The following is a 13,197-nucleotide window of genomic DNA, read 5'->3' on the forward strand; positions in this document are numbered from 1 at the left end:
CCACGACCCATCTTCAGTGCTCTTACTGAGGGAAGGAGGTTGTTGGCCAAAATCTCACGATACATGGCCCCATCCATCCTTCCCACAATATGGTGCAGTCGTCCTGTACCCTTTGCAGAAAAGCATCCCCAAAGAATGATGTTTCCACCGCCATGCTTCACGGTTGGGATGGTGTTCTTGGGGTTGTACTCATCATTCTTCTTCCTCCAAACATGACGAGTGGAGTTTAAACCAAAAAGTTCTATTTTTGTCTCATCAGACCACATGACCTTCTCCCATTCCTCCTCTGGATCATTCAGATGGTCATTTGCAAACATCAGACGGGCTTTGACATGCGTTGGCTTGAGGAAGGGCACCTTGCGTGCACTGCAGGATTTTAATCCTTGACGACGTAGAGAGTTACTGATAGTTTTCTTTGAGACTGTGGTCCCAGCTCTATTCAGGTCATTGACCAGGTCCTGCCGTGTAGTTCTGGGCTCATTCCTCACCTTCCTCAAGATCAATGATGCTCCACGAGGTGAGATCTTGCATGGCGCCCCAGACCGAGGGAGAGTTTCCGTTATTTTGTATTCCTTCCATTTTCTAATAATTGCACCAACTGTTGTTGCCTATTGTCCTGTAGCCCATCCCAGCCTTGTGCAGGTCTACAATTTTATCCCTGATGTCCTTACACAGCTCTCTGGTCTTGGGCATTGTGGAGATGCTTGAGTCTGATTGATTGATTGAGTGTGTGGACAGGTGTCTTTGATACAGGTAACGAGTTCAAACAGGTGCAGTTAATACATGTAATGAGTGGAGAACAGGAGGGCTTCTTAAAGAAGAACTAACATGTCTGTGAGAGCCAAAATTCTTACTGGTTGATAGATGATCAAATACTTATTTCACACAATAAAATGAAAATTAATTATTTAAAAATCATACATTGTATTTTTCTGGATTTTTGTTTTAGATTCCATCACTCACAGTTGAAGAGAATCTATGATAAAAATTACAGTCTTCTACATGCTTTGCAAGTGGGAAAACCTGAAAAATCAACAGTGTACCAAATACTTGTTCTCCCCACTGTAGTAGGCTGCCCCAGTCATTGTTTCACTCACGGTGTTGGTGTTGCCACATTGTGCCCAACTGCTTTCTGGGTAACACAGACCAACCGACACGCTGCCGCCGCAGTCTCTGTCTCTCTTCCCCCGCCCCCACAATTTGCTTGCACGGAAGTAACGGTAATCTAATTACTTGTTTTTGCAATTGCAATTCTATACTTGTTACTTGAAAAAAGTACTTGGATTACAGTAATGCATTACTGTCCATCACAACCTGAATGACCATGAATAAGGAGACTAGTCAGAGGAGACACCAGGTCACCATGACAACACTGAAGGAGTTACAAGCTTCCACAGCTGAAATGGAGAGACTCTGCAGTGTTGCTCTGGTTCTTCACCAGTTAAAGCTTTATGGGAGAGAGGCAATGAGAAAACCTGTTGAAGAAAACTGAGATCTGGACTCAACTAGAGCTTACCAAAAGGCATGAGGAAAGAGACTGCATGGTCAAGAGGAAGAAAGATCTGTGTGGCATCTTGCCTGATTGCCAAAAGGACCAAACAATGCACATCACCTAAAACACAGTATCCCCATTATGAAACATGGTGGTGGCAGCATCATGCTGTGTGGATGCCTCTCAGCAGCAGGTCCTGGAAGACTTTTAAAGGTAGGAGGTGAAAGCAGCGGAATCCTGAAGGACATTTTGTTTCTATCTGCCCGAGAACTAAAGATTCAGAGACGATGACCCAAAGTATCCAGCTAAAACTGCACACAGATGGCTGAAGACAACAAGGTGGAGGATGTGGAGTGACCCAGTCAAAGTCCACACCTGTTTGCAGGAGATCTTCCCCTCCCCCAAGCTAACAGAGCTAGAGCAGTTTAGCAGAAAGAATGGAGGAAAAGTGCAGCGCCTGTCCAGATGAGCCTGACTGAGGCTTGCTGGGACGGCAGCTAGAGGAGTGGATACTAAATACTGACTGGAATTAAATTCAGTTCAAAAATCAGATCCTTTACTTTCCCTAAGGGAAGTTAACCAGTGCTATAACTCATAGCATCCAAGTATCTTCAAAGTGTCATTGTAGATTTGATGCTGTGTACAAGAAAGATGTCCAGTAGCAGCCAGTCCAAGAAATGTTGAAGTCAGGGATTTGTTCTTTGATCATCATGATTGTCTGAACTTCCTCCTCTGCCTCTGCTTCCATGAAGCCTCTTTTCCATTTTTCTAGGATCCTGGGTCAAAGTTCAGGTTTTATATAAGGTTTTGAGATGCTAATCAGCTATTCCAGATTCGTTGTGGTGGATGTGGTGGAACGGGAGATTTGCATCATGGATCAAGTCAACAAATCTGTAGCAACTGCTTGATGCCATCATGTCAATATGGATCAGACTCTTTGAGGAATGTTTCTAGTACCTTGTTCAGTCAAGGGTTAAGGCAGTTCTGAAAGCAAAAGGGGGTCCAGCCCGCTACTAGGAAGGTGTAGCTAATAAAGTGGCCAGTGAGTGTGTGTTGGTCATACTTTAAAGAATTTTGAGAAACTTTAATGGAGATGATAAAAAGATCCAGAACTTTTTACTTCAATGACCAAACAAAAACAGCTGAAAGGTTTTAATTTCACATACCAAATAAAGACTGTTTCATGGCTGTGTTTTCAAAATCTAGCCTTGACAACATTCTGACATTCTTTTAGAATAAAATGAAGAATAAATGTTCACCACACATTTGTGGCAAGCAGCCACCAATGTGTCATGTTTAATCATTTTCCCTCAGCTGCTGATGAACATGAACAATATTTAAAGTCTCTAAATGGGTTTTTTGTCCCGTGTGTGCCCAGGCAACCAGGAGTACCTTCTAAATCTGATCGACTCTCCTGGTCATGTCGACTTCTCCTCTGAGGTTTCCACAGCGGTGCGGCTGTGTGATGGAGCCATTGTGGTTGTAGATGCTGTTGAGGGTGTGTGTCCACAGGTAAACCTGTTCACACTCTTCATGCACTAAACATTCCTGAGTGAAGGGAATGCTTCAGTTATTCAGCATGTGTTGTGTTTAGACCCAGGTTGTCCTCCGACAGGCCTGGCTAGAGAACATCAGGCCTGTTCTGGTCATTAATAAGATGGACAGGCTCATTATGGAGCTGAAGCTCACAGCTCTGGAAGCACACACGCACCTGCAGAAGATCCTGGAGCAGGTCAGAAACTAAACTCTTTAAGACCAGCCTGGTTCATTCTTTGGATGAAGACTATGTATTATCATCTTGTTCTCTAGGTCAATGCTGTCACAGGGACTCTGTTCACATCTAAAGTGCTGGAAGAGCGAGCAGAGAAGCTGAAGGAGGAGGTGAACAGGGACGAGGACCCAAGTGGAGATCAGGTTTATGACTGGAGTGCTGGACTGGAGGATGCTGACGACTCTCACCTCTACTTTTCTCCTGACCAAGGAAATGTGGTGTTTGCCAGCGCCATAGATGGCTGGGGTTTCAGGTCAGCTCATTCTGAGGCATAAAAACAGTATTCAGTTCATATTGTTTCCCTCAATGTCCTGGGTACGCTGATTAAAATTTTGAAAAGAGCCTGCAAATAAATGTAGATTTTATTGCAGCCTAATGTTTCACCAAAATCCTTTATTCTCATGAAATCACATATAGCACAAGTATTTATCCAACACTTCTTCACAGCTGGAAGTGGGAGGCAGAGTTCTCCTTGTATATAGTCTCCGTAGATCACGTAAAGCAGGACAGTCAAACTTATTCAGGGTCTCACCCAGAAAACTGGCTCAGCCCGGTGGTAGGGCAGACATCCAGCCATTTTGTTTTAACTTAAAAAAAATGTTTAAAGCTGACAGTAAATTTTAAAATATGACTAAATAATTATGTTATTGGAAGGGGGAGCAAGTAAAGTCTTGTGGCCTGCCAGGTTTTCCCCCAGTGGAAACCCTGATCAATTTCTATTTGGGTAACATCTAGTTAATGAATGTCCTCAAGGACAGTTGTTACACAATGTAATGATAAAACTTGTTAGAAAAATGACGGTAACATAACGGTCTGCATTTGATGAGTATTTATGAAAATTAAGGAAACATGTAAAGTTGCTGTTGATGACCAACAGGCCACAGTTTCATCAGATCCTAATCTTGGATCCTGATCCGAAATTAGGACTCTGTTGTTCTGAGGAACTCTTAATGTTTGGCATGTTAAAGAAAATGTAAAAAATCTAAAATGCTGCTGGAAGGTTCTATATGAAAATCTTGTTCTAGTTTAATGGTCAAACCTTTTTCAATGTATTCTTTCTCTTAATGAAATAAGGCAACATGTTGATCAGATATCAGTAATCCTGATGATGTGTAGTGTTTGTGTTTTGCAGCATTCAGCATTTTGCCCACATATACAGTCAGAGGATGGGGATCAGGACCGAGGTGCTGCTGAAAACCTTGTGGGGAGACTTCTATCTCAACACAAAAATTCAGAGAATCATGAAAGGCGCTCAGGTAATGTAAATTTTTCCGTATTTTTTCATGTTCTTGTTACACTATTAATGCTTTTTACTGTCAACATGGTTTGAAAATGAGTCAGAACATACCTGGATAATGAGCATTAGAAAATTCCAACTAAATTCCAACTTATATAGATAAGTCATTGTTGTCCTAGATCCTCAGTGAAGCTCTACAATCTTTCCTCCAGTCAGACTTGCTCTCCTGTTTCTGTGCAGACCAAAGGAAAGAAGCCGCTGTTTGTGCAACTTGTGCTGGATAACATTTGGAGTTTGTATGATGCAGTCGTCATTAGAAGGTGAGTTAAATGCCAGATTCCAGCTGTTAGCAACAACACCATAGGAATTTTATCCAAAGAAATACAGTGAGGAAAATTGGTATTTGAACAGCCTGTGACTTTTCAAGTTCTCCCTCTTGGAAATCATGGAGGGGTCTGAAATTCTCATCTTTGGTGCATGTCCACTGTGAGAGACATAATCTAAAAGAAATCCTAAAATTTCAATGTATGATTTTTTAAATAATTTATTTGTGTGTTACTGCTGCAAATAATAATTGAACATCTGCCAATCAGCAAAATTCTGGCCCTCAAAGACCTGTTAGTCCTCCGCTAAAAAGTCCACCCCCACTCCACTTATTATTCTAAATTAGAAGCAACTATTTGTGGTTGTAACTGAATAAAGACTCCTGTTCCCCTCACACAATCAGTAAGACTCTTGAGTACTAACATGGCTAAGACCAAAGAGCTGTTGAAAGTCACCAGAGACTAAATTGTAGAGCTCCACAAGGCTGGAAAGGGTTACAGTGCAATGGGTTACAGTATACGCCACGAGAGGTGGTGACGTATTTCCGTTTGAATTTATGCCACATAGATTGGTTCCGGGTCCTGCTTGCTCCTATTGTTTTAACCCAAAGCTGCAAGATCTGTACCATGAACAAGACACAAAACTTAAAATATCTGCGAGCTACTGGTACAACAATCGAGTTTTGTGGTGTGTCGTTGTGTCCAGTAATTAGCCAGTACCATCCAGTGCTTAGTTTTTTCATTTTCCTGCTGATATCAAGGCGACATCGGACTGTAGCCAAAACTTAGCCACTACAGCTAACACCCGGTTTGTAGCTGTCTGCTATCTCAAAGCTTGAGGATGTTGAAGATCCAGTGTCAGAAATGGGAAGACGGAGGTTAAAAGGGAGCTGTATGAGCTTCGTTCAGTGGAATAATTTGTTGGAGGAAAATAATGCCGGAGGAAATCCACTGCAACGGGAACAGGCTGAGAACAGAGGCAGCGATGCGGCACAAGGTGAGTCGATACGTGTGTGTTGATGTTTGTGTTATACGGAGTATGAAATTATTTTTAGGCAACTCCTTAGTTTTTGTTTATATGACAATTATATAAAATATATTTAACATGCAGTCGGAGCGACAAACCACTCCGACACCGAGCAGGTAATTTAAGAACAGCCGAGAGCAGCAACACTTCAGCCCGATCCAAACCACACAAGTAGTTGGTCAGATTAAGGTCCAAAACCTTCGCTTTACAGCCGTTTAAGTGGCACCGGTCCACATAAAAAACCCCACAGAACAAGTGATACAAATGGTAGAAATTACGTATTTCCCGAATCAAAAAATATGACATCTACCTTTGCTGTTTCATAATTATAATCCACGTTAGAGTGAATTTTTCCACTTGTCTGCTATAATCTGTTCTTGCGTTAAACAACGTAATTTCTCTTTTTTCCCTCTGAAATTCTGCTTAGAAAATGAGGTTATGAAGTTACATCCTCCTGCTGCTTTTTGTTTTTAAAATGGTAAATTTAGGTTTGCCTCCACTTTTCTAAACTAATGCCTCTTATATGCATCATTTTTGCATTACTGTTGGTGCAGATATTAGGCGAACACTGTGCTTTGCCTGCTAGTAGTTTAAATTAATTTCAGCTGCACTTTCAAGAGTATTCAGATTTTAACATGCATTTTCTAAGTAGTATTTAAGTTCACTCTTACTCAGTAACTTCAGTGTTGTTGCACCTCTGAAACATGTTTTGCAGTTTCTTTGTGATACCAGAACTATTTCACTTAAACATTTAATTTCCTGAGATATTGTCAATTTATTTTCAAGCAAAACTCTCAAAAAGAGCTGAGGATTTATTAGTTTTGATTACATTGTGCAGCTAAATATAGGTGCTTATTAGTTTTTTGTTTGTTTTTAATTTTTCAGGTTTGCATCGTAACACCTCCTGATGCGTTTCTCAGCCATGATCGTTGTGCTGATTACCTTTCCACTGGATCCAAACACCTGGGCCAGGTGACGGCGTCCATCAGTCCACGGTCTGCCGGATCATCACAACGTGGACTAACTTTTTATTTACTTGGTTAAACTATGATCTTGAAACCGGAGCACCAGATATGCAAAAATATACCTGCAGACTTTGTTGGCTACTCTGACCCTGCAGTCATCCTGGACGGGGCTGAGCCGGACTTCCTCTCCTCCAGAGTGACGAGTTTTCATCACCAGTAAAGGCAAAACAAGTCTGATGTCTGATTAGCTGCTAGGAAGTATATTATATATTCACTGTTCATTTTGCTATCCTGTTTGTACCTACAATAAAATTTAATCTCATTTGTAATATTCTACATTTTACAAAACTTTTTTCCCCATTTCTCAGTGTTTACGTTATATCAATTGATATCAATTGATATCAATTGATATAACGTAAACACTGAGAAATGGGGAAAAAAGGTTTGTAAAATGTAGAATATTACAAATGAGATTAAATTTTATTGATCTACATGCAAATGCATGTAGATCAGGAATTCAAGTTAGATGTTAAAATGCAACACATTTAGGTTATACCAACAAAGAAATGTGAATATTAAGCAATATGTAGTTAGTCATATAATTTAATATACTGAATAAGGCTGGATGATATGACTTACAAGATTTTTTTTCATACCAGATTTGATTTTAATCGATTCCTCTCGTCCTCAATTTCTATAATAAAATCACAGAAAATATTTTCACAAAGTGCCTTTATTTCAATCATCTGTTCTGTGAGTTGTATAAGGGAGCATTACGGTCAGGATACAAGAAATTTTAATTGCAAGAATGCAGTCATTGTTACAGCAGAATAAAGATGAAATTTTATAACAATGTCTTAAAATTACAATAAGTCATTTTAATGAGAAATAAAGATTCAGATCTGATGTAACCAGCTCAGTCCATGTGGTTCTGACATTTGTCAGTAATCAAGAGGATGTACATTTCCACCTCACCTGACCAGGTAAGCATTAAGGTAAAAAAAAAAATAGAGCAAAATGGAAACAGAGCAACTGATAGAAATACTTTCTATATAAAGAAAAGCAACAAAGTTAATAGCAGGAGAAAAGTTGTTGGCAACATTAGCTCAGCCGATCTCTCCCTCCAGGAAGCCACCAAACTGACCTTCTGTCCAACTCCAACTATAATAAAGAAAAAAGAAAGAAAGAAAACGGAAAGTTAAAATAACAATGCCAATTTGATGATTCAGAACTAATGTGTTCTGGAATCCATTATTGACATTTTACAAATTTCACAAATCAATTATAAGGTTTCACAAATGTTTTATTTATTCTGCTGTTAGTACAGAATAATCTAGTTAGGTTTGAAATGTCTAGGTGTTGGTTTTAAAGTACAACACATTAAAAAAGCTCAAGATAGTGAAAAATTAAGTGTAATCGCCCTTTAGCTGTTTTCCGAATTAGATGCTACATTCGGAAGCTAACTTCAGCTTCGACTGATAGCTTGGGCACAATACAGACAGATCTATATATATCTATATAGATATATATCTATACCTATCTATATATACACACTGCACAGATAATCAAAAAATTTAACGTTTACATAGCACCTTTGTAAGCTTGTCCCTGTTAGCTATGTCAGACATATGAGGCATTATAATGAATACAAATGATTTATTAACTTACTTTCGAAGTTATTGTGAAGTTTTGACACATCCAGCATAAATCCTTTGTTGTTGTTGGAGCGTTTCAGGACGTCTGAATAATTCTATAAGCATCATTAATAGTCCTGCAGGACTGAGGAGCCACTGTTAGCATACTGTTGCCTGTTAGCATACTGTTGCCTGTGCACCGGAAACATTCTATGTGGCAAAAAATTGCGGAAGTGCTAAACGGAAGTCCGTGGCATATACCCCATTGCCAAGCAGATCAAAAAAAGATCAACTGTTGGAGCAATTTTTAGAAAATGGAAGAAGATAAACAAACATATCAATGAACCTAAGAAAAGTGAGGAATCAGCCCAAAATTACACGGGAGGAGCTGGTCAATGATTTGAAGAGAGCTGGCTCCACTGTTTTTAAGACATCATGGTTTAAAATCATGCATGTCATGGAAGATTGCCCTGCTTACATCAGAACACGTCAAAGCCCGTCTTAAGTTTGCCTGTGACTATTTTTATGATCTAGAGAGGAGTCATGGGATGAAGTTATGTGGTCAGATGAGACCAAAATAGAACTTGTTAGTCTTAATTCCACTCACCATGTTTGGAGGACGAAGAATGATGAGTACCATTCCAAAAACATAATCTTTGGGGGTGTTTTTCTGCACATGGAATAGATCAACTGCACTGTATTAAGGAGTGGATGACCAGGACCATTTATTGCAAGATTTTGGGGAACAACCTCTTTCCCTCATTTAGAGCATTGAAGAAGGGTCGTGGCTAGATCTTCCAACATGACCTGAAGCACACAGCCAGGATAACCAAGGAGTGGCTCCATAAGAAGCATATCAAGGTTCTGGAGTGGCCTAGTCTGTCTCCAGACCTAAACCCCATAGAAAATCTTTGGAGGAGCTCAAACTCTGTGTTTCTCAGCGACAGCTCAGAAACCTGGCTGATCTAGAGATCTGTGTGGAGGAATGGGCCAAAATTCCTGCTGCAGTGCAAACCTGGTGAAAAACTACAGGAAACAATTGGCCTCTGTAACTGCAAACGAAGGCTGCTGTACTCAATATTAACATTGATTTTCACAGGTGTTCAAATACTTATTTGCAGAAGTAACAAACAAATAGATTATATTAAAAATCATACATTGTGATTTCCAGATTATTTTAGAGTATGACATGCACCTAAGATGAACATTTCAGACCCCTCCATGATTTCTAAGTGGGAGAACAAGAAACGTTGCAGGCTGTTCAAATACTTATTTTCCTCACTGTAGGAAAATACAGTGAGGTCAGGTCTGTTTTAGAAAGCATGAGGCCAGAGACATGTCCACGGTGGACATAATCGCTCCCCCCTTCGCAGAAGTGTAACTCGGGTAGAGCAAACTTCCAACAGACAAATGAGGTCATAATGGTGAAGAGAGTGATGCTCACGGCAGTACCACATACACAGAGGCATTTTTGTCTTATCAGTCAACATTCAGGCAAAGGAAATGAGAAAGAAATATTTTGAATGAGTCATGCATCTGGCTTTAAAGTTCTTGTACTTGCGTATTGAGATTAAAATGGCAAGGCTCTTGATTATCTTTGTCAGCTTTTAACTGAATTCTGAGCTTCTCGCGGCCTTTGTCCCCAAACTCTGAATCTCTTGGTTGTTCCATGTGTGCGGCTGAGAACTAAAGGGGCAGGACTTTTCAGTCACTTTGCCTCAAGCTGTGGAACTTGCATACTAGGTCTATGAAGTTATTTGCGGGTAACCACAGAGAAGTTGATGATAAAGCCCCAGGGTCTGAGGAGCACTAAGTTGCTTTTGTACAACTTAGTGCATACATTGTTCGTATGAAACAAAATGAATGTGTTTCATACGAACCTGCACAATTAGTGGAAAATGCAGCAGACAAAATACTGTAATCTGCGGCACCTTTCCTGGGCTTTAGACCCAAGAGCATCAAGACATAACAGTACTATGCCATAACATGATGATGTGCTGGAAATATTAGATTGTCCTGCTGCTCAAAATTGCCATTGCCGAAGGGTATTTGTGATTATTTATTTATTTATTTATTTATTTATTTATTTATTTATTTATTTATTTACGTTTTTCTTGCAAATATTTGACGGAAAATGTTTTCTATCATTTTATCTATGTATTCTTCTTGACACAAAAGTGTTGGACACATATTGCAATTGTGAAAAGCAGTGCAAATGGATTTTCACATCTATTGTTTGGAAAAAGCTTGAGACATTAATTTTTGATTTAATTATTAAGCATGATATTTTTTTATCATATTTTATCATATATTGCGAACAAGTTGTAATTATACCATCAATCACTGTAGTATTCAGCTATTCATGAGGTTGGCCGCAGGAAATTACTCATCTTTTACATTTTTTTAGACTGAGTTTCCAATACTGAGTTTTGGAAGTGGAATAAGCTCTCTTCCATATGTAAAAGCAGTCATTCTAAATGATGAACCCCAACACTTTGTCGGAGGTTCAATTCATCCAAGTAAGGGGCATATACTTTGGAACAGATTGCCATTTTTAATCTACCTGTTTTCCTGAAATAGAAGTCAAACAGGACAGCTGAACCTTTTTGCCTCTAAAGCTCCTGGATGGTATTATGTGAAAATGTCTGTTGTGTTTGTGTGAGCAGAGACAAGCAGAAAGTGGAAAAGGTCATGACCTCTCTTGGGATAAAGGTGATGACAAGGGACCTGCGTCACTCTGACCCAAAAGTCCTCCTCTTTGCTATCTGTAACCAGTGGTTACCAGTTTCCAAGGCTGTCCTCTGTATCCTCCTCTTTTGATCTCTGATCCTACCTCGACTGTTGCCTGTTTATGTTAGTCTGCCTCACTGGAGCATTTCCAAAGTTGGGTGAACATTTTGATTTCAGTTTGCTTTAACAAAGACTCCAGCAATGGTGTGTGAGAAGCTTCCCAGTCCTTTAGAGATGGCAGCAGAGAAAGTGGAGAAGCTGATGAGTGTTGGAACCCGTCGATTTGATTCACTGCCTGAAAGGACGCAAGAACTGAAGACAGGTACACGCACACACACGCACGCACGCACACACACGCACACACACACAATTTAAGGCAGTGAAGCTTCTGCATTATATTCATCTCATACTATAATGACCTTCTGATATGTTTTGTGTGTGAAAATTTAATAGAAAAAGAATACAAGACTTTATAATTTTTTACATTAAAAATGGCAAGGTTACATTTATTAACAATTGGTCTCTAGAGTGAGTACAGCATACCAAAACAGCATTTGCAGATAACCTGGCTTGTCTTGTATAGAAAAAAAATGCTTTAAAACACACGAGAAGAGGTGGGATTAATAGGAACATAAAGCAATACTACTCAAGGAAAGTAAAAAGTAGTCATCCAAAAATTAGGCCGGGTTATGGTCAAATCATGTTCCTTCCACTTCTAACGCGAACATTTAGAAATCCTTTTGTAACTAATGCTATCAGATTGTTTTGCAACAATATGTTTGCAAAGGTTCTTTGCTTTAACCCATCATGAGATGTTCCTTGTGTGACACCTTGATAATAACACACCCCTTCACATGTCATCAGTTTTGATTGAACTAGTTGAAATTCATGTGCACTGTGCCAAGGGGCAGAATGACTTTCTAATGACTGATAAACTTCAGCTGCTGCATTGACTTTCCATGCCTTTATTTTTTACATGTCATTTCACAATATTACGCATATCTTCATTTCTGAACATTTTGCTTTGGTTTGTTCTAGAGATGTGCCGATCAGGTTTTTTCCTGCTGATTCTGATTCTGATCACCCATGTTGGCCGATCACCGATACCGATCACGGATCCGATCACATAATTATTATTTTTTTAATCAAAAGCACTACCGGTTACATTATGTGGAAAAAGGAACCATGAATTCACCTTAATTTAGACAAAAACTTTCTGACTGAGCGGAGTAATTATGCAGAACAGGGAGATTGATTATTTTTTTCAGAGATTATCTGTCTCATGTTAGGACAGTGAAAGTTTTAATTAATTTTTTTAAGTTAGATGCTGCAGCTTTAAGCAGAGGTTTGGTGCGAGAGTCACTACCAGGTGGAGCAGAAGCGGCGCTCCGTCTGTCAAATATTACTACCTGTAGCGCGTAGCAGCGGTTCAACAGCGAGAGCAGAACCAGCATCTTACATCGCAGCTCGAAGACTTAAAAATAATTTTGCGGGTTATTTGTTTAGCTTTCTGACCGTCATGCTAATCCGGGTTAGTGTTTGTAGCTGTGCGCTGCTTTACCTGCTATCTGATCCTCCATATGTCTTTTTTACTGCAGTGAGCCTCGATGTAGCCAAACTCCGTCAAGTATGGCATTGTTTTTATGCCATATTGGATTCGTCGTGTTGATGCATTTTGACGTGCTTCACCCCACATGCTTCGATTTTCCGCCGCAACACGCGAACTTCCCCATTCACTCAGTGCGTTATAGTTCCACATCGCTAAGGATTTGTTGCTGCGCGTTTGCGCAATGTGAAGGAAAGAGGAGACCAGCTGCACAGGCAGGCTGAGAAATGAGATGCAGGTGATCGGTTTGTGTGATCGGCAACAAGAGACCGTGATCTACAATCACCGATCATACACTTTTTCAACAAAAATCGGCCGATTATGATCGGTGGCCGATCGATCGGCACACCTCTAGTTTGTTCTAGATATGGATTACTTAGGTTGTTACCAACATTGGGTGAAAAGTTCTTGT

The 13,197-nt window shown here is 39.9% G+C and overlaps 1 protein-coding gene across 5 annotated transcripts in view; it reads left to right on the forward strand.

Moving 5' to 3' along the window:
- efl1 (elongation factor like GTPase 1) overlaps positions 1 to 13,197 on the forward strand; it is a 41,784-nt gene that overhangs the window by 4,675 nt on the left and 23,912 nt on the right. For all 5 annotated transcript variants that reach the window (XM_081604917.1, XM_081604916.1, XM_008405092.3 and 2 more), the window contains 7 exons: positions 2,871 to 3,004; positions 3,087 to 3,224; positions 3,302 to 3,516; positions 4,396 to 4,519; positions 4,741 to 4,820; positions 11,116 to 11,252; positions 11,379 to 11,501. In XM_081604917.1, the coding sequence (XP_081461043.1) occupies positions 2,871 to 3,004; positions 3,087 to 3,224; positions 3,302 to 3,516; positions 4,396 to 4,519; positions 4,741 to 4,820; positions 11,116 to 11,252; positions 11,379 to 11,501 (951 nt within the window). The remainder of the gene's footprint in view (positions 1 to 2,870; positions 3,005 to 3,086; positions 3,225 to 3,301; positions 3,517 to 4,395; positions 4,520 to 4,740; positions 4,821 to 11,115; positions 11,253 to 11,378; positions 11,502 to 13,197) is intronic.

Source organism: Poecilia reticulata, chromosome 3 (genome assembly GCF_904066995.2).
Source record: "Poecilia reticulata chromosome 3, P_reticulata-male-v2, whole genome shotgun sequence".
Taxonomy (NCBI): domain Eukaryota; kingdom Metazoa; phylum Chordata; class Actinopteri; order Cyprinodontiformes; family Poeciliidae; genus Poecilia; species Poecilia reticulata.